General features: G+C 42.8%; 1 protein-coding gene across 12 annotated transcripts in view; it reads left to right on the top strand.

Annotated features, from left to right (window-relative positions):
• The window catches only part of GBF1 (golgi brefeldin A resistant guanine nucleotide exchange factor 1), a 179,846-nt gene that overhangs the window by 109,558 nt on the left and 48,176 nt on the right, over positions 1–22,112 (top strand). For 7 of the 12 annotated variants that reach the window (XM_073352952.1, XM_073352958.1, XM_073352948.1 and 4 more), the window contains exons 5-10: positions 5,316–5,434; positions 6,072–6,180; positions 6,580–6,640; positions 11,612–11,666; positions 12,978–13,076; positions 19,710–19,857. In XM_073352952.1, coding sequence (XP_073209053.1) covers positions 5,316–5,434; positions 6,072–6,180; positions 6,580–6,640; positions 11,612–11,666; positions 12,978–13,076; positions 19,710–19,857 — 591 coding nt within the window. The remainder of the gene's footprint in view (positions 1–5,315; positions 5,435–6,071; positions 6,181–6,579; positions 6,641–11,611; positions 11,667–12,977; positions 13,077–19,709; positions 19,858–22,112) is intronic. The other 5 variants (XM_073352959.1, XM_073352955.1, XM_073352954.1 and 2 more) reach the window with 2 other exon arrangements.

Below are 22,112 nucleotides of genomic sequence, written 5' to 3'. Positions count from 1 at the left end.
GACTGTGTGTTGTATGAAGAAGTACTTCCTTTTGTTTATTTTAAACCTGTTGCCTATTAATTTCATCAGATGAGCCCTGTTTCTTGTGTTATGAGATGGGGTAAATAACACTTCTCTATTCACTTTCTCCACACCAGTCTATCATATCCCCGCTTAGTAATCTCTTTTCTAAAATGAACAGTCAGTCTTTTAATCTCTCCTCATATAGAAGCTGTTCCATACCCCTAAATATTTTTGATTCCCTTCTCTGAAACTTTTCCAGTTGTGATGTATCTTTTCTGAGATGGGGCAACCAGAACTGCACGCACGATATTCAAGGTGTGGGCATACCATGAATTTCTGTAGTGGCATTATGAGATTGTCTGTTTTATTATCTATCCCTTTCCTAATGGGTCCTAATATTCTGTTAGCTTTTTTGAGTGTCTCTGCACATTGAATGGATGTTTTTAGAGAACTATCCATAATGACTCCAAGATCTTTCTTGAGTGGTAACAGCAAATTTAGACCCCAGTCTTCTTGTATGTATAGTTAGGATTATGTTTTTCAAAGTGCATTACTTTGTGCTTATCAGTATTTAATTTCATGTGCCATTTTGTTGCCCCATCACCCAGTTTAGTGAGATCCGTTACTTTGGACTTAATTATCTTGAGTAATTTTGTATTGTTGGCAAATTTTTGCCATCTCACTGTTTATCCCTATTTCCATATCATATGGAATATGTTAAACAGCACTGGTCACAGTACTGATCCTTGCGGGAACCTGCTATTTATCTCTCTTCACTGTAAAAACTGAAAATTTATTCCTACGCTTTGTTTTTATCTTTTAACCAGTTACTGATCTATGAGATGACCTTCCCTCTTATTCCATGACTGCTTACTTTGCTTAAGAGCCTTTGGTGTGGGACCTTGTCAAAGGCTCTCTGATAGTCCAAGTTCACTGTGTCCACTGGATCACCCTTGTCCAAGTGTGTGTTGACCCTCTCAAAGAATTCTAATAGATTAGTGAGGCATGGTTTTCCTTTACAAAAGCCATGTTGACTCTTCCCGAACGTATTGTGTCTGATCTTTATTATAGTGTCAACCAATTTGCCTGGTACTGAAGTTAGGCTTACTGGCCTGTAATTGCCAGGATTGCCTCTGGAGCCTTTTTAAAAAATCGGTTTCACATTCGCTGTCCTTCTGTCATTTATTTCAGAGGCTGATTTAAGTGATAGGTTACATACTACAGTTAGTAGTTCTGAATTAACTCAAATATGAAATTACAGAACTCTTGGGTGAATACCATCTGGTTCTGGTGACTTATTACTGTTTTAATTTATCTATTTGTCCAAAAACTTCTCTATTGACACTCAGTCTGGAACAGTTCCTCAGATTTGTCGCCTGAAAAGAATGGCTGAGGTGTGGGAACCTCCCACACATCCTTTGTGGTGAAGACCAATGCAAAGAATTCATTTAGTTTCTTTGCAATGGCCTTGTGTTCCTTAAGTGCTCCTTTAGCACTGTGATCATCCAGTGGCCCCACTGTTTGGCAGGCTTCCTTCTTCTGATATACTTTAAAAAAAAATTGCTGTTAGTTTTTGTCTTTTGGTACTTTAAAAATTCTTTTTTGGCCTGCCTAATTATACTTTAGCACTTGACTTTCCAGAATTTATGCTCCTTTCTATTTTCCTCAGTAGGCTTTGACTTCCAATTTTTAAAGGATCCCCCATTATTACTGTTTTTTCTGTTTTTGTAGCCTCTCTAATCTCTCTGAGCATTTCACAATCACCATCCTGGTCAGGTGGTCAGTAGTATATTCCTACTGATATACTCTTATTATTCAAGAACGGAATTTCTCTCTCTCTCTCTCTCTCTCTCTGTCTGTGTATATATATATATAGATAGATATAGAAATTATGGTACAGTTTGATTCATTTAAGATTTTTACTATATTTGACTCTATGCTTTCTTTCACATGTAGTGCCACTCCCCGACCAGCGTGGCCTGCTCTGTCATTCCTATATATTCTGTACCCTGGTATTACAATTTTCCATTGATTATCATCATTCCACCAAGTTTCTGTGATGCCTATTATAATTCTAATTTAATACCAGGCACTCAAGTTGACCCATCTTAGTACTTAGATTTCTAGCATTTGTATACAAGCATTTATTAAATTTGTCAGTATTTAGTTGTCTACCTTAGTGTGATGTAACTGAATGGGATTTTTTCATTTGACTGTTTCTCTTCGGTTCCTGCCTGTACTTTAACTTCTATCCTCTCCTCTTCACAAGGGTAATAGTCTATCTCCTTTTAATAAATCCTCCCCGAAGGCATGTCCGTGTCCAAGGCATGTGCTCCTCTGCGCCTGTGGGCTTTCTCCCAGCTCTTAGTTTTAAAATTGCTTTACAACCTATTTCATTTTACATGCCAGTAGTCTGGTTCCGTTTTGCTTTAGATGGAGCCCATCCTTCCTATATAAGCTTCACCTTTCCCACAAAGTTCTCCAGTTCCTAATGAACCAAAATCCTTCCTCCGAACACCACCATTTCATCCATGCACTGAGATTCTGTAGTTCTGCCTGTCTAACTGGCCCTGTGCATGGAACGGGAAGCATTTCAGAGAATGCTACCAGGGAGATCCTTTCTTCTCTTACCTAGCAACCTGAATTTGGCCTCCAAAACCTCTCTCCTACCTTTCCCTACCTCACTGGTACCAACATGTACCATGACCACCGGCTCCTTTGCAGCACTTCACAAAACGTACCTAGATGTCTTGAGCAGTCCTTTACCTTCAGTCAAGGCTTGCAGTGAATTTGAAAAGCATATTCTCTACTTTTCCCTTTGAAATGTATTTGCTTTGCTGCGATCACCATACATGTCATAGACTTCAGAAGGTCCATAGCAGCTTTCTAGATTTCCACTTCTAAAACAAATTTTCACTCTCAACATCACTGAGCTCAGCATGTGTATAGGTACGGTCTGGATTTTCACCAGTTTAGCTCTACCTTTAGCACCACAGGGTAGCCACTCATTGAATTTGTATGCTGCAGTAGAGATCCATCTTGTATAGATTGAGAGAGAATAAATACCTCCTGCGGTAGTAGAATTGGTTTATATTGTGGTAAAAATAAGAATCCCCTTCCAGTTCTGACCCCATTCTTTTTAGTTTTATTTTCTGGTGTATACATCTGCTACTAAGAACTTGTACAGCAGTCTGACCAGTAATAAATGACTAGCTAATTAGTCCAAGTCTTGGGGAATGACTTCACTTCATGTTGTGGTATGACTATCTATAGGACAACATGTGGGAAGGCCTTTAAGCTTTTTTTCCTGTGTTCCTAACTCTCACATGCTGCATTGTCCCCTGAACCTTCTCATTTATTAAAATTAAAAAACACTGATTGTTCCTTTTTCTATCTTCTTCCTCAGTTGAAGTGATGAGAATAAATTATAGCAGCTGTACCTTGGGTACGCTACCTGTTTTTACAGCTAGTTTGATTTACTGTTCAAGTCACTTGGAAGTGCCTATCTTTGGTCCATTGCTATTTGTAGCTGCGGAAGAGCTTGCTTATTGAGAGGTTTGAAGCATATTTCCCCACTCCGATTATTTTACTTCCCTTAAAGCTCCTGCTGAGAGGACCCCTGAATTCCTCAAAAGAAGAGAGCCAGTAGTTAAAACTACAAGGTCACTTAACCCAGCTCAGTTAGTCTACACTAACACCACCACAGGTAGAGCTGAGCTGGTGATAGCAATGGTAGAAGACATGGTACATCCTAAGCAGTGAAATGTCTACTTTTAAGTCAGGCCGCCAGATAGAAACTGTCATCTCTCTGACATTGAGGTCCATGTGCTGCCTTTTGCTACCAAGTGTCAGTGCTCAACTGGATGCCATTGACGTGGAGTCAGAAAAGACCAATCCAAATCTCTGACAGACTCTGATCAGTTTAATCAGACTTTATATAACGATGGGTTATATAAGTATTGCCCAAATATGTAAAAACAAACCCATCAGAGGAAGGCAAGATCTGCATAAGATAGGGATGCATGCGGTGTTGGTGGGCTACTGCCCCTCAGCCAGTAGTATCCATGCCTGATCCAGTGGCAGACTGCTCCATAGCATGATGCCATCCTTTGCCATTCGCGTAGCTGTGAGAAATGTTTCTTACCTGGTGGCTTTTCAGAACCTGCATAGGACTGTTGAGCCTGTTCTCCATGATTGGACATGGAGGGCATGGAACCCAACAAGGGCAGCTTTCTTTAATATGTAGACTTTAGCAGTTGAGGTGTGAACGCTACTAGAGCTGAAGAGCAAATCTGCTGCAGCTTCTCTGCCAAGTGCACAAGGCCCATTTGCTCCCAGGGCTCTTCTACCAGATATGTGTTTGCTGGAGTTCATGGAGCCCTGTCCCCAGTTAATGAGGTATTAACTAGTGTTTAGTTTGTCTCCTCTCTTTCCTAATGACTGTTTAGGTAAGATGGTAACAAGACTCTTGCTCAATGCAGCATTGTTTAAATGAGAATGAAATCAAAGCCAGAGGCAGCTTTCCCAAAGCCACTGAAATGTGGCACAAGATACGGTTACTGGCAACAATCCTGTCCAAAACTCCCTCTCAGCTGCACCCACGTTTGTAGATACAAGAGAATGAAATGGAGAGAGGGGCCTTGAGATACCAGAGCTGCAACCCTCCCACTTCAATCAATCATCAACCATGGTTCTGTCTGTCTACCCTTTTCCCCCTGGAAGAGCTGCTGGCCTATTTCTTCTCCCTCCCCTGCTCCTTGGGAGGGACCTTAGGCAGCAGAGGACAGCTTCCTTCACTATCTGGGAGAAACCCCAGGCAGGGACTCCTCTGCCTGTAGTAGAAGTGAGTTTACCAAATGGAAACTGGTTTCATATGTTGACATTTTTTCTCTCCCCAGTGTGATGCAGTTAACAGCTGATTCTGGTTAGGCCATGGGTGTTTGGGGAGTAGTCTTATAACTTACTAACAAAAACATGACCTACGAGGGGGGGCCATAACCAGCTTAATCACTTACTCCTCTGCCCTTTCCTTTGTCTGTTGGAACATAAGCTCTTTGCAAACATAAAAGGCAGTTCCTAACCCAAAGTGCTGTGTGTGCAATACTGAAAACGTATAACAATAAACAAATAGCCTATCCATGCTAATGGAAGCTGAGTGGACCCCACAGGGAGAGAAATTCACCCCGACCCACACAAAAAGACAGCAGATGTAAGTGAAGCAGCTCTGGGTCAGTGTCTCCGCACAGAGTCGACAGCGGCCTTTCCCTGTCAGTTTCCTTTTCCTGTCATGACTTCCTTGTTTTCTTGTGCAGATCCCAGCCATGAGGGCACAGCTGAGGGAATGGAGAACATGGCAGACGCCGTCACACATGCCCGATTTGTGGGCACGGATCCGGCGAGCGATGAGGTTGTCCTGATGAAAATCCTGCAGGTAAGTGGAGAGAAGTGGCAATTACCATAATGGCTGCTGCCTGGCACTGAGTGGATCTAGTTACATGGAGATGCGGGGGTGAGGGAGCAGTGTTTTGACTCTGCAGGAGCTTAGTGACAGACTTTATTTTTAAACAGATGGCTCATGTGCCTGTGGTAAAAGCTTTTCCAAATGAAAATAATTAAAAGCTTAAATGAATTGATTTTAAATAGAGTTCTTGATGTGATATAGCCTTGGTCCTAGCCTATGTGTTTTCCTCTCCAGTGGTGGGGAAAGCAAGGATGGGGAATCCAGCAGCTTCTTTGTTGGTAGCCGAGGGTTGTGGCGGGGGAGCGAAAGGAGTTACTCTGAGACCAGCCTAGAGTTTTATACCTCTTGGATCTGCATTTGGGCTAAGGAATCTAAGCAAACCCAAGTGTTGGGCAGCATGTGAGTTGCCAGGCCTGTGAGCACAGCCATCACTCTTGCTCTTCAGCTTTCCTGTCACTTTGAAGTGACTTCTGGAAACCCTCTTCCTTTCATTCATGGCAGTGATTCCTGGGTTCCAAGCAGACCTTTCCTGAGTTCCTCGACCCTGTCTCATTGTCCAGGTGAATGGCATTGGTGCTGCATTACATTTAAACTTTGCTTTTTGCAGGTTTTGAGGACCCTGCTGCTCACTCCAGTGGGAGCCCATCTCACCAATGAGTCCGTGTGCGAGATCATGCAGTCCTGCTTCCGTATATGCTTTGAAATGAGGCTCAGCGGTAGGTTTGTCCTTCATATTCCCATGGTGGTGGCTCCCAATAAATGGTTTGGGCTCTCCAGACCTCTGCATGTAGACCTAGTGCATGAAATCCATCTCGGGGAAGATGCTGAGTTTACAACATCACAAGCTTCCACAGCTTCATGGAAAGGTAGTCAGAGGTTCACTGCACAACTTCTTGCTCAGTGGCTCCTCTGTTTTTTTGTTTTTTTTCCCCAGCTCCATGGCGCCACCTTGTGAGTATGTGCCCATTTTGCAGCAAGGCAGAGTTGGAGCTGGTTTTAATAAATTTGCCATAATCCTCTGTAAACAAGGCTCGGAGGGGAGTCTGCTTGGAGAAGCCTCTTGATAATATCACACTGAGTAATGACACCTGTGTTATTTGTTTTTGTCTTCGCAGAGTTATTGAGAAAATCTGCAGAGCACACTCTGGTCGACATGGTGCAGCTGCTCTTCACAAGGTAAACCTGCTTGTGTTTGCCTCAGCATTGCTGAGATGGCCCTCTATGGACAGGAAGATTCCACACTTCCACTTAGGGGCCCACAGAAAATCCGTTTGATCGGACCATGATTTCAGGGTGGTGGGGAAGGGAGGGTTTGGTCCTTCTCGCTTGGGCTATCCCACCAAGACTGGAGGGGGGGTTAGGCCAAATTATATGGTTTAAGGTGCCCTTCAGGGACAGACAGACAACCAAACAAGAACTTCTAGTTAAGAAAAGGTTCTTTGGCCAGATAATGCAAATTCCACTCAAAAATCCAGAATCCATTTCAGTGCTTTAAAAATGTATAGTTCTCTTTAAAAATGTAATAGAAAGACTGTATTAAATAGACACATGCTTAATTCCAGCAGAGTGTTTCACCTCAGATGCTGAAAGGAATTTAAACTCCTTCAGGGTCACTTGGGGCAGTTTGTCATTTGGATGAATCTTGTGCCCTGACCAACACTGCCAAAGTGTTGAACTAGGATTCCCTCCTCTTCTGAAACTCCGTACTGAAATCATTTTTGTGAGCAATGCCTAAACTCCTCTTCCTGGCCAATGAAATAATTTTTAAAGCCTTTCTCTGGGTATTATACAAATATAGAGATCTGTTCAAAAGGAAGCAGTGCAGTAAGTTTGTTCTGAGAAATGCTGACTGGGGAATTCAGTGCCTCTGCTCTTTTCTCACCCCCCATCCCACCCCCCCCACAGGCGCCCAGTTCCCACAAGCACATCCTTCCATCTTTCACATTCCCAGCCACTGCAACTGGCCTGGCTAGCCCCATCTCTGTCCCACATCTGAGGTGGAAGAAAAATTTAAGAGTTTAATGGGCTCAAATCAGTGGCACTGGATAATTTCCATCCCAGAATACTGAAGGAACTGGCACATGAAATTGCTAGTCCGGTAGCAAGGATTTTTAATGTATCTATTTAAAGGTAATGCGGTATGACTGAAGAGTTGCTAATGTCATTCATATATTTAAGAGAGAGAGAAAAAGTGATCTGGGCAATTAGATTTGTTAGTCTGACATCAGTAGCATTCCAGGCTTTAGAACAAATTGTGAAGGAAAAATAATTAAATTCATGGAGGCAAATGAGAAAGGGGAGGCAAAGCAACATGGGTTCACCAAACATAGATCATTGCAGGCTAACGTTATTTCTTTCTTTGAGAAAATAGCAGATTTTTTTATATAAGGACAGTGCAGTAGATCTAATATACTTGGACTTCAGTAAAACATTTGACGTGATACCATGTGGGAAATTATTAGTTAAATTAGAGAAGATGGGGACCAGTACAAGAATTGCAAGGTAGATAAGAAACTGGCTAAAGGGGAGAAAGGCAACAGGTTATGCAGACAGGTGAATTACCAGACTGGAGGGAAGTTACTAGTGAAGTTCCTCAAAGATCAGTCTTGGGACCAGTCTTTATTCAATATTTTTATTGATGACCTTGGCACAAAGTGTACGAGTCTGTATCATGAGCATATTTCATTAGCAAAGTTGGGAGGCATTATTGATGATCAATAAGATCTGGATTGGAATATTATACAGGAAGATCTGGTTGACCTTGAAGCCTGGAGTGACAGAAATGGGATTAAATTCAATAGTACACAAGTGAAAAGTCATGTATTTAGGGTCTAATAATAAGAATTTCTGCTGCAAGCTGGGGGCTCATCAGTTGGAAGCAACAGAGGAGGAAAGAGACTTGGGTGTGTGGGTTGATCACAGGATGAATATGAGCCACCAATATGACGTGACTGTGAAAAAAGCATGTTTCATGTTAAGTTGTATTGGCCAAGGCATTTCCAGTAGCAACAGAGAAGTATTAATGCCATTGTCAAAGGCACCTGTAAGACCTTATGTGGAATACTGTGTACAATTGTGGTCACCCATGTTCAAGAAAGATGAATTCAAACTGGAACAGGTGAAGAGGAGATAATAGGATGATCAGGAGAATGGAGGATCTATCTTATGAGAGGAGACTTGAAGATGTGTGCTTGTTTAGGCTAGAAAAAGAAGACTGGGGGGATATGATTGCTTTCTTAAATACATTCGGGGTAAATATCAGGGAGGTGAAGAGCTATTTAAGCTAAAGGACAATGTTGACACAAAAACAAATGGGTATAAACAGGCCATAAACAAATAAATAAAGGCTGGAAATTCTAAGGTTTCTAACCATCAGAGGGAGGAGTTTCTGGAACAGCCTCCCACTAGGAGTTGTGGGCGGATGATACTAAACTGGGAGGAGTGGTAGATACGCTGGAGGGGAGGGATAGGATACAGAAGGACCTAGACAAATTGGAGGATTGGGCCAAAAGAAATCTGATGAGGTTCAATAAGGATAAGTGCAGGGTCCTGCACTTAGGACGGAAGAATCCAATGCACCGCTACAGACTAGGGGCCGAATGGCTAGGCAGCAGTTCTGCGGAAAAGGACCTACGGGTGACAGTGGATGAGAAGCTGGATATGAGTCAGCAGTGTGCCCTTGTTGCCAAGAAGGCCAATGGCATTTTGGGATGTATAAGTAGGGGCATAGCGAGCAGATCGAGGGACGTGATCGTTCCCCTCTATTCGACATTGGTGAGGCCTCATCTGGAGTACTGTGTCCAGTTTTGGGCCCCACACTACAAGAAGGATGTGGATAAATTGGAGAGAGTCCAGCGAAGGGCAACAAAAATGGTTAGGGGTCTAGAACACATGACTTATGAGGAGAGGCTGAGGGAGCTGGGATTGTTTAGTCTGCAGAAGAGAAGAATGAGGGGGGATTTGATAGCTGCTTTCAACTACCTGAAAGGGGGTTCCAAAGAGGATGGCTCTAGACTGTTTTCAATGGTAGCAGATGACAGAACGAGGAGTAATGGTCTCAAGTTGCAGTGGGGGAGGTTTAGATTGGATATTAGGAAAAACTTCTTCATTATGAGGGTGATGAAACACTGGAATGTGTTACCTAGGGAGGTGGTAGAATCTCCTTCCTTAGAGGTTTTTAAGGTCAGGCTTGACAAAGCCCTGGCTGGGATGATTTAACTGGGAATTGGTCCTGCTTCGAGCAGGGGGTTGGACTAGATGACCTTCTGGGGTCCCTTCCAACCCTGATATTCTATGATTCTATGAGATTTTATTCACTTTAAGAGGGACAAGTTTTATGAGTGTGATTGTTTGACAGGGTTGCTTGTGATTGTGGGGGGCAGGGCTCACTCACAGCCCTTGGGCTCAATTCCAGTTTGTCTTACGTTTCTAAAAGCTCATGCTTCGGGGTTTCAGCTGGCCACCTGCAGGTGTCAGGAAGGGATTCCCTCTGACCATCCCCTCCATATATTCTGGATTTTTAAAATCTCCTTTCTCTGAAGCCTCTAGGATGGCCGTGGCTGGGAATGGGGTACTGGGGGGAGCTGTGAGGTAGACTGAGCATTTTCTTTCTTGTATGCTTGGCTGGCTGGTTCTTGCTCACATGCTAAGGGTCTAACTGTGGGGTCAGGAAGGAATTTCCTCCCAGGTCAGATTGGCAGTGACCTGGCAGAGGGGAGGGTTTTCCTTCGTCTGCAGTGTGTGGTGTGGGTCACTTGCCAGGATTCTCTGAGTATATCTCACTTAATTATTTCCCAGCCATTGTGGGTGCCTTGGGTACTGGAGCACCTTGGCCCTGCCTGGTCTCTACTTCTGGCACATAATAGTTTTGCCTGCTGTGGGCTGTAATACTTTGGTCTCATTCTAGTTGTTGGGTTTAACGTGCGGGTGCTGGCTGGTGTTCGTGTTGTATGATATATTGGATGGTCTTTTGGTCCCTTCTGCCTTGAAATATTAGTCAACTAGATTCTGGCCACGTAGATAATGCAAACACCCCTTGGTCTACGGGTCTTTGTGGCTAGGTTCAGAAGCAAGTGTATGATAAAGGAGCAATGATCACTGTATTGTTTTGACTTATTTGGCAGCTTGGCAGAGTTCTTCACAAATCCATATGCAGCTTCTTCTTTCCTTCCCCCTCCCAATTTAACTTGAAGATATCACCACCATGGCTAGTTCCTGAGAGCAGCTGAACTTGTATATACCTGTGGCAACCACTGGGGCACAAGTAGGGTGAGCACTGCCTCTGAGATGGTGGGCTTGCTCTGTTTGCCTTTCCTCTGGAATATTGCCTTGTCTGTTCCCCCTTGTGCAAAACTGGGGCACGGGCTTGCTGTCTCCCCAGCATGTGCAGGCCAGAAGTGTAAAGAAGCCAGATGAGGAGACAAGGTGTGTGGGTGGTAAAGATGTAAATGCTGTTTATTGCAGAGATCATTTGGGAGGACAGGTTTAAGCTGCCCATCTCCGCTGAGCTCTGACCTTCCCATTTACTCTACCCCCAATGAAGGGGCTGCTTAATGTGAGGCTTTCAGGCTGAGGGCTGGAAACGATAGCACTGGATTTCTGACTATATACTGTGCAATGTGGAGGATAACAAGGCTTCTCATGGTCCAGTGGGATAAGTTCAAAGTAATAACTGCTCTAAATTTGACTCAGCTGCTTCTAAGAGAAGAGAAACTGATGTGCAGTTCACTGGTGCTAGTAATATTGGGAGCCCAAGTGTAGGTGGTTCTCGATCTCCTGCTGCCATTTTCAGCCATGTGCTACTTGGACTTGCTCTGGACACGTTTAATCTGCAGTGCTGAAACTAGCAGCTGGAGCCAGAGAATTTGCTACATAAGTGCTCCTGAAGCAATTAACATCAGCATAGCTGTACCACTGTTAGCAGCAGTGGGGTGCTTTCTCCGAACATTCCCTAGTGTAGAGAAGGCTTTTCCCATAGCATCTTCTACAGCGGAAAGAAACTGGGAAAGGGCCACTTCCTGGAGAAGGTCTTGGGTCCAAAGTGGTCCTCCATCCTTGGTATTTGCAGCCAGATCTGAAGAGGGTGTTCTCTTCCTGCACCAATGCCCAGGAGGCCGTGTGCATTCCTGCTTGTTCTTTGTCTTTCAGATTGCCTCACTTTAAGGAAGAGCCTAAAAGCTATGTGGGGGCTAACATGAAGAAGGTAAGAGCCAGTACACTCCCTGCTGTCTCCTCCACCTCCTCTTGCTTGCTCACATCTCTCTTCTTTGCCTTCACATTCATAGTTACATTATTCCTGGAAATCTCTAGCTCACTGAAGAGAGCACTCTAAATAGCATAGGGCTGAATTCACCACTGGTGTAAATGGGCACAGCTTTATTGAACTCCGTGGAGTTGTGCTCACTTTTTTCCAGCAATGAATTTTGCCTGTGAATTATTGCCTGGGCAAGTCAGGCAGAGCTGTGGCAATAGCAAACAGCTGCTCCTCTTCTGGAACCCCTGCAGGCCCTGGGATCTGGTGGTGATGCCTTCCAAATATTTTACCCCTTTCTGACATCTCTTAACCTTCGTTTTCATCCTTCCCTTTCACAACATTTGCCTGTATTGCTTACCAGTTCATCTTGTTCCTGCTCCCCTGACCTAAAAAGGAAGCCTTCTTGAGGATAGGTGAGGCAGTGTGAAAACCTTGTAAAAATTCCCTAATGTTGACAAGGTTTCTTCAGGCTGCTCTTATGAAGAGGTAGGAAACTAGGAGAGACATGCTCCATGGTAGAAGTCTTGAGTTCAGAAGAGGGCTTCTATCTTTGGAAGAGGATGTTCCTTCTTCCCTCCACACCCTCTTGGAGGAGAAAGAGGACTGTGTAGGGCTCTGGGTTGTTACCTAGCACCATCTTGTGTGTGCAGCTGCCTTGCCAATGAGTGTTAAGCATCTGGATGCAGTAGGGTATATACCACAAGTGTGATCTCGCGTCTTTAAGAATGTAATATGTCTTTTCTTTCGTTCTGGATCTTTGACCTTTTAGAACTGCTCTTCTTAGACTGATGCTCTACATAGAGGTGTCCTGGGAAATCTGCTGCCAGTGTGCACTTATGAGGGATCTGAACCAGCAGGGGCTCTGGTACTTCCACGGCAGCTTATGGTGACACTGTTTTGTTGCATGTTTCCTTCTCTGATGAAAGGAAGCAACAGATTTTGTGCTGAGCATAAGATGGGACAGTGAGAACAGGGAAAGGTCAGAGCTGGTCTATGTGACACACTGCAAGTGCCACAGAATTCCTAATGCCCATATGCAGAAGCTGTAGCTTTCTGTAAGTAAATCCTCCCCCAAGCTTTCCAGTGATGGTTGCTCCCAGCTCATGAAGGCAGTGCTCTGCGTCCAGTCTTTGAAACATAGTCACCTTGTGCTGTCTGTCCACTGCATGCCACAATTCTCCCCTATAGTCTTGCAGGTTATTCTTTCTCTTTGGGTTTATTTTACTTTGTTTAAACCATGCATTTGCCTGTCTTTCACAGATCTCTCCATGTCTCCTCAACAAACTGGAACTAAGTAGTGGGGAACAACTCAAAGCCCTGAACCAGTTAGAGAGGGTACTGCTCTTTAAGAACCTGAAGGTCTCTCTCTCCCTTCCTCCCTCCATCTCTCCTTCCTTCCTTTCCTTCTGCAAACACCACCTGGGATATAGTTATGTTGTGTGTAGCAAATCTCCCCGTATCCTTTTGACACAGCATGGCTTTTGGGAAGAATGCATGCAGTGGTTGCTTTGCAGTGTTGTGGATCTGCCTGGGGCAGGACCAGAAAGGAGAGAGCCTTGTTCTCACTGGATCATTAAATGTCTTGGTGAGTGGGATCTGGGACACTGTTGTGGAGGCTTCTGAAGGAAAGAAATGGGAGGGCACGGGCAAGGGATGAATCATCTCAGTGGCCAGTGAAAATAGAGAAGGAGCCTGTCGCCCACAGTCTAAGTAACTACTCAAAGACCAAGTCTTGCATGTCATTCTTGGGTGATGGCTACAGAAGCATGATGGAGGAGTCACTTGACAAGGACACAGTCAGACAACTCTGGTCTGCAGACTGAGACTGTAAGCGCCTTTACGTGGCATAGTGGTGGGGTGTTCATCTGCCACACAGACATTGAAGTGGGGCTGTGATGTATTGTCCATGTCTCTTTGGTACTGGTTTCACTGACTTTGGAATAGTGTTTGAGAGCCATATTTAATCTGTTCTAACATGGCCTTAGCTAAACCATTCTGCCCAGTGGGTGTGAATGGGGCCAAACAGGATTAAAAATGTCTTGGAAACCATACTTTCCACTAGAACAATATTTTTAAAAAGTATTTTAGATCCACAAATTGGGCCTGTCCGTATTGGCCCTACACAGTATTAGAAACCAGCTTAGCTTGAGCCATTTTTTGGCTTCCAAATTGAGTTCATAGACTAGTGTAGATTGAGCTTCTTTCACTGTCCCTATCTTCTTTTGCTCCTGATAGAGCAGAAATGAAAGTGCATAGGGGTCTTCAGCATGTCCTCATTTCTGTCTGTAGTCAGGACAGTTTGGAAAGATTATGGCTGGAGATCCTTCCATAAATGGGGTACTTATGCTGAGTTGCACAAGAATGGAAGTTAAGTGAATCCCCTTTCTTGCTGATAGATGGTACTGTAGTTGAACTTCCTGCTCTGAAGAAGAGAGAACGGAGACTGGTGTTTCTGGGTTTTCCCAGGGATGGGATAATGGGGAAAAGACCTTTAGTTAAATGTGTAAAACGATGTTTCCCCATCCAGTTCTATCAGGTCTATGGGGGTGTGGAGGTGTGTGAGATGACTGATCCCATCAGTGTTTTTACTGGGGCAGGACTCAGATCAAGGGCTGCATTCTCTCTGCATGCTGTTGTCTTGAACGCCACTTGGTACGCTGACCAGTTCCATGCTGTATCTAGAATGAGCTCACGTGCTAGTCTTGTTGCTTTAGTTACTAATCATTGGCCCCTGCCCTTTTCTCTTGAGGCTTACAATATCTTGTGGAAAACCAAACGTGTACAGGTAAGGTGGCTTGTTGAATAATGGGCTCTCCCAGACCTCTTAGAGAAAGCTATAGTTGTATGCCCCCACTTCTCTAACCCTCAGCTGGGATCTTACTGTCAAAGCCTGGGAGCTCAAAGGGGAGAGAGGGAGCCTCATGGCTCTGCTAGTTGCACTTTCTCTCCTTATGAAAGGAAAACTCCGTCTCACATTGATTTTTCTACCATGAGGCAATTTCCCCTCATTTTCCCAGACTGTAAACTGATGAGGGATGTGGCTGTGGAGGCAAAGCAGGAGGAGAGAGCAAGTTAGCAGGATGGAGAAACTTCCTGGTTATAACTGGATTTTGAAGGAACCCAAATGCAGAGGAATCCGTATAATTGGGACATCCTGGTAGATATTGTATTGATTGCACTGAATGTATCCAAAACAGCTGAAGCATGACTTGCAAATGGGAAAAAAAGGATTGTTCCTTTTTCCACATTTTTGCTCGTTTTTACTATAGAAATTCAGTTATGGGCTATTCTGAAGGACACTGGTTGACTGGGGAACTTGTGATATTATAACATCACAAGATGCTGAAAATTGAGCATTAGAGAGGGAAAGAAATGTTTAATTTCTGTTTAAAACCCAGTGTTCTAAAATTCTATTAAACAGTGGGCAGAAAGGAAATTTTAACGTTTCAACACCCATTATTTAAGGTGCCAGGTGGAATAATACATATGCTTTTGAATACTCTTCTCCCCCCGCACCCCACCAAAAAAAAAAAAAAAAGTTGAAAAAATTATCCAGCAAAATCAGGAAAGACCATGCTTTGTTGTTGATATTTCCAATGTAAAAACAAGCATGAGGGAGGGGAACCTCTTGTGGGAGGAGGAGAAGCCGTGGACAGCCTTTCTGGTCATGTTTATATTATCATAATAAAGCAAGAGGACATAAAAGCTATTAAATTATTTGTGAGACACCTTTAAAATTAAGGAGAATACAAAATACAAGGACAGAAAGGATGTTACTTTTCATCTTTAGTTGACTCTCTGTCAGAACCTCCCAACATAGAATTTCATACTGTAACGCCACCTTCAAGCACCACTTGACATAGTGAAACATGTACCCAGTAAGTATAAATCTCATGCTAATTCAGTGCTGATTAAGCAGCAGTCGTTTGTCATCCAGTTCCCTGAAAGATGTCCTAATAAAACTATTTTCCTAATGAAGCAGAATATGGAATTCTGGAAAGTAGAGTTGAAAAAGCCCGATTGGGTAATCTTAACTGTCCCCTAAATTGTAAAATCAAAGCTTTTAATTAGGCCTTGGTTAATATGTTTGTATTTTATAATATTGGAATGAATGTTAAAGTTAAATAATAAAGAAATGTCATTGAGTCTCTCGTGTTCCTGGCCCAGAGATTACATGTCTGCTCATGGCATTGAATTTAAGCCCCTGGCAAGTGGTGCAAATTGGCTCTGTGTGTGTGTGTGTGTGAGAGAGAGAGAGGGGAAGATATAGAATTTAAAGCAAACTTCTGCTTACAGAGCTAGAGCAATCAAACTAGCATCTTAAATATTTGAAAGTTAGCCATGTTAAAATGTTTGTAAAGTTCCCTGTTTCTTAAAAACCTGACTGAGGTTAGAAGAGGTGAAACCAACATGGCTAGTTCTCTGTGTTCTACTGGCTTGGCTTGACTTTGTTTTCACTCTTTACCAATCAGTTAATGAATGGTTAATTACTTAGGCAAATCATGGAAACAGGCATAGGGTTTAGTAACTAGAAGCAAAATCTGATATTTTACAATTGCTTTGAAGTAAACCTTTCTGGGTTTAATGGTTAATGCTTCCATTTTGCTCTTTCATGCTTACACCTCTTTGCATGTAACTGACCGTATAAAAATCTCCTAAAAGTCTTTCAGATGTGGTCAAAAAATGAGGAAATTAAGCGTATTTATTTCTAATAAAATAAACAATTAATATACTGACCAGAATTGATAGCTGTCTTTAAACCTCTACAAGCATTAAGGGGCACAGAACCAGGGAGTGATCTTATAATTGAGCAAATTGGGACTCTTAAGGGATTTCTGGGGAAATTAAAAATGGGAAATGCAACTGGTAGAGATGAAATATGAAGGAGGAGAACTGGCAAAAGTCTAAGGTCTAGCTAGATTCTAGAAGTCAGGGCGTTAAGCAGGAAATTCTCATGCAGGCACCCATGCTAGTATTACAGAGGCGTGGTGGGATGAGGCACATGACTAGAATACCAAAATAGAAGGATATTATCTATATAGGAAAGATCAGCACTGCTGTAATGATGTGGATCAAAGCTATGTATGTAAGCACTGGAGCACAAATAAATATTAGTGAAATCCTATGGTTAAAATAAAGGATTAACAAGCATGGAGGATAATGAATAATAGTTTATATGCCTCCGAACTGGGAAGCTGGGGAGATGAGACATCAAACAGAATGTCTACATGAAAAAATGTTATCAGTGAGCTTTTTAAATGGTGGAGATCTGTTACATTTCACGTTGTGTATGTTTTCTGTCATTTTATTAAATAGTTACAACCTAAGGAAGAGTGGTTTCTTACAGTAAAAACTGGAGGAAATAACAAGGGACAATGCAGTCCCAAATCTGTTGTTAATTAACTAGCTCAAAGGAAACTGTAACATCTCTAAAACTTGGGGATTAGCAGTCAAACAAATAGAATTTGTGGTGCAAGGAAGAGTTACACAAATGGGTTACCACATTGGGACATAACATTTTCATAAGCTTTGTTGAAATAAGAGAAATTATAGGCCATGTAAACGGGTTACACAGTCTTAGAAAAGAGAGGGACGGGGAGAGATGGTCTTCCAGTATTGTGTTTTCCAACTGATATACAAAGATTAAAACCATGGCTGAAAGGATGGGTGGTGAAAGAAAAGCCCCCAAAACAATTAATAGCAAATGGAAAAATGGGAAGAGTGAAAAAATATATCTCAGATGGGATGAAGGACTTTAAACCTAAAATAAGGGGGACAGAGAAGTAAATGATAATAACATTGCATCAGTGAGATACAGTGGGGTGTCTATGCTATAGAGAAATTAATACTTTTATCACAACAGCCATTCAACTGCAAATGTTCTAGGCTACTAAGAACGGGTATTCATGACATTGGTAAAGATACTGGAAGCCATAATGTATACATCCAGTTCTTCTAAAACTTAATTATGCTTAGAAGAGATGTAACCGTAACTCTGCTATAGGCATGGCAAATATGTCTCTTTGGTAAAAGATCCTAATAGTGATATGGTCATAATTAAGGGTTCATAGATTAAGGCCAGAAGGCTCCATTAAGACTATTTAGTCTGGCCTCCATTCATAGGCCATAGAATATAACCAAATGATTTCTGCAGCAAGCTCAGAACTTTGGGCTGATCTTAAACAATTGAATGGGTGCTTTCGTGGCCGCAGAGAGGAAATCGTGGAGGTGAGAAGTCTGAGTGGCTTGGGAAGTGTGTTGATCAGGTGGTAAAGCATGCAAACAGAGTTGGTCTGGATGTTTTTGTGCCTTAACTTGCTCTTTCTTTGACTTAATGCTACAGAAGTTTGATCAGAAGTGCATTTTTATGGGGGATAGTCCATCTGGATCTCAGTCAGATATTCAATGTACTGCCACATTGTTAACTGAAAAATTGGATAAATAGCAGCTAGATAAAGTACTGAAGCCTGGAATAGAAATTGGTTGACAGAGGGATAATAGTAAGGCTTGCAAGGAAAAAACATCAACTAAGGGAACTCCAGGGATCAGTACTGGGACCTGTTTAATATTTTCGCTGCCTAGTTGAAACACTCTGCTCACAACACCCAAATCTGCATGGTTATGCCTGCCCAGAAGAGCCACCCTACTGTAAAGCGGTCTGTAGAGGTCGGATCAGTTTGCTGCAGCAACAAAATTCAGTACTAACAAGCATTAAGTCCTAGACCTAGCGAGAGGAACTAAGTCTCTCTTTGGGGGACATCTGTCTGGAAAGTAGCCATTTCAAGACCTAGCTGTGGCCATAGATTTACTAAATGTGAACATGTGAGTGTGTGTGATGTTGACATAGCAGGGTAATAGTGCAACACTTCAAATCCTGATCTGGATGCCTCTGAAGTACTATAGTCTCAGGGTATATCTACACTACCCATGTTATTGCGCGGCCGTGGCAGCGCTGTGGTGTGGGCAGTGTAGACACACTTTATCGCTGGGGGAGAGCTTTCCTGGCAATGATTTTAAAAAAATAAAACCCCTGAATGGGTGGTGGTGGCTTTATCTCCCGGGGATAAAGCGCTGTCTATACTGGCGCTTTTTGGCACTAGAACTTGTTTGGCACTGGGGGGTTTTTTCACACCCCTGAACAACAAAAGTTTTAGTGCTGAAAGTGGCAGTGTAGACGCAGCCTTAATCTGCACAATTTAGGAAGAATATAAGAACTAGAAAAAGTACAAAGGACAAAAACAATTCAAAGGTTAGATTAGATGTAGAAACAAAGGGGAGTAAAAGTTAAAATCTAGATTAAGGGGGACATGGTTGCTGTCTGATACCATCAAGTTAATTTAACAAAGAAAAGGAATTAGTTTCCCAAGAGCTAAAGGAAAAATATGGTATTAAGGAAATTGACTGGATCCTGGAATAGACTCCTAAAGGGAAAAGTGAAGGCCACATTGCTGCAGAGATTCAAGGTCAGGTAAGGTACGACAGGATATAAGTGTGACTGAGAACTACAAAAGATACAGAGTTGCACTGGATGACAGAATCTTAATTCCTAACCCTACTCTGTCATTTTCATGGAAGCTCCCTTAAAAGGTTTGAATTGGTGCCTACTTAAATGTCTTTAGAGTTGCTAGGAGAGTATCATTTAAAACATTAGCAGGGACCTAACAGGCAAAAGTGAAAATGTTTGAGATGCATCTGGAGGGCAGTCTTTGAGAAGACTGCATTTTAGTGTAAAGCAGGGAGACGTTGACTGAAAAATAGGGTCCTGGGACTTGGATTGAATGACGCTTCTGAATCGGGGTGGGGACGTGGGCTTTTGGAGAAGGGTGCTGTGGGTTAGTTTGCATGTCTTTGAGGTGCTTGGTTTGTGTGATATAGTGGGGTGCTACTGCCTGTTTTTGTGACTTTGGGGCAGCCTTTCAGAGCTAGATATTTGTGGTCTTTTGTGCTGCACAATGTTGCTGTTTTGATGTTCTTGGTGTTCACTATTCACAGCTGAAAATGAGAGCAGGAGGGATGAGTGATTCATCTAAATGGAAAAAACAAAAGAGATCTCCAAGGCCTCCTCGCCATGCAACCAAGGTCTCTCCAGGGACAGAGCAACCAGCCACCAATGGTACTGTTATGCCCAGTAACATGACAGGTAAGTGGAAACCTGTTTCCAAAGGATGGGTGTCGTCCATTTTATAGTCCTATGCTGTACCTCTTTATTTTTTCTTTCAGTTTTCCCACTCAGTTTTTCTGTATTTAGTCTGTGTTAGTCTTCAGAGGTCCTAGCAGCACACATCCCACAATTATCCAAGCCCAGAAAGAAGTGTATGAGAAGGAGGGAATACTTACTGCTCTAGGTGCAACTCAACAGCATTCCTCGGTTTGTTGGTAATGCACCTTATAGGGAGGATGGTGGGGGAAGCTGCAGGGACTGGAGCAAAGGGGATGCGGGGGAATCAGGGACTTGGGGAAGACTGGGAGATTAGGTGAAGGTGGGGGAAGCAGGGACCTGCTGGGGGGTGGGGACACAAAGGAGAGAAGGGGCTGAGAGTGTGTGGGGAGATACAGGGACCTGCAAGAGAATGGAGGGATGGGGAGTAGTGATGGTGATGGAAGCAAAGACCCAAAGGAGGGAATTGGGCAGGTGGGTGTGGAAGCATGGACCTCGAGGGGAGAATGGGAACACACAGACCCAGGCATCAAGGCAGGGGAAGAGGGGTGCACACAGAGCCCCTGGCATTTGGGGAAGAGAAGAATGTGATGGGGCGCACACATTCAGGGAGGGGGAAGAATGGAGGGTCAGGGAGAGAGAACCCTTGGCATGAGGGCGGGGGGAGTTGCAGGAAGTCCTTGTAATGAAGGGCCATGTGAGGGGACTAGAGAAATACAAGGAGCCCCTTGTGTCTTAAGCTCTGCCTTCAGAAACCACAAAGTGTGCTACTCTGTAGTACTATGATACAGAGAGAAGGGAGAATTTGCATGCCCCGTGGCTGTGCTGTAATAGACAGACGGCACAGTCTCAGTCTTTAACTTTTAATATGGGCACATAGGTTCTCTTGGCTGTGGAGTAGCTTCTGGTCTCATGTGCTCTTTAAATTTTGACAGATCAGACATAAACAATAGCAATGAAAGGAAGCAGAAAGGAAGGTTGCTATAATAGTTATGTAGAGTACACAGCTCTGAAACATACTGCCTGCACAAAAAGGCTGTTTAGGGTGTTTTCTCACAACAATGCAAACATCGAAAAGTAAGGAAATCATAAGGTAGAGCAAATTACAGCCAACACAATACAAACATCCAAATATTAGCCTACTCCTTACACCAACACATTAATACCTTCTCTGACATTCAGTTTCATTTCAACAATCTGTCACCCTTGGTGCATACATGAAAAAAACGAATCCTACTACAGCACACATCCTTAACTCTGCCATTATTTAACAATTTTCTCTAAATTGCAACCAGGATATACTCCAGGGAGGGGGAAAATGCAAAGTTGACTCCATTTATCTTATGTAGCAGAAATTTGTTTATTTTTTATATTTGCCTTTTGCCTTTCAAAAACCCCAGCTCAGCCGTACAACACACACTACTAAACAAAACCACACGTTTCATATGCAAATTTATAATGTATAACTCTGGTTTGTTCATTTATTCTGTTAACATGCTCTGCAATGTGACTTTCAGTACTTGCTTCATATTTTCAAGATTTTCCTTCACAACCCTGAAGGCTATAAACATGGGAGTTTGTCTAAAATGAAAACTTAAATTCTGGAGCATCCACCTGACATGTGGAGATGATGAAAATGTTCGGACACTTCTCATGTTCATTTGGCTTCTGCTGAAACTCAGTTTGATTGAGGAATTATAGGAATAAGTCTCACCTTTCTGTTTTAAATTGTTTTCCTTTCAAAAGTTACTACTCAGTTTTCTTGCCATGCTAACATATTTCACTGGAATCTGAGACACCTGCCAGGTTTTATAGATTCTGTAGAGCAAGTTGAAAATGCATCCTTCTCTTATTTCAAGGCATATTGTATTCTTGTGTCCGAATTTATTAGATGTTGTTTCCCTGGATTTTTCATTTAATCTTGATACTGTATATATTCATGACAGTTATTGATTAAGTTGAAGGGAAGCATGGGTCAGTGTGTGTCTGCATCCTCGTGATATGCTGAAATGAAGTTAAGAATAGAAAGTAAAGAAACAGACTCAGACTCCTACCCATCCTGTCCCCTTAATAGGTGAGAGCACCCCCTTTAAATACCTCCATATCTGTCTAGTTCATTTCTCCTTTCATCTGCCATCCTTTCACATAGTTTCAGGGAGAGAGCTCAGAAACGGTCTCCAATTCTGTTTATGGAGAGGAAAAAACAGCAAGAATAAAGAAGAGAAGTCACCAGTTCC

The sequence above is a fragment of the Lepidochelys kempii genome, chromosome 7 (genome assembly GCF_965140265.1).
Source record: "Lepidochelys kempii isolate rLepKem1 chromosome 7, rLepKem1.hap2, whole genome shotgun sequence".
NCBI lineage: Eukaryota > Metazoa > Chordata > Testudines > Cheloniidae > Lepidochelys > Lepidochelys kempii.
The sequence above is the reverse complement of the archived record's forward strand: the minus strand, read 5'-3'. Positions and strand labels throughout refer to the sequence as shown.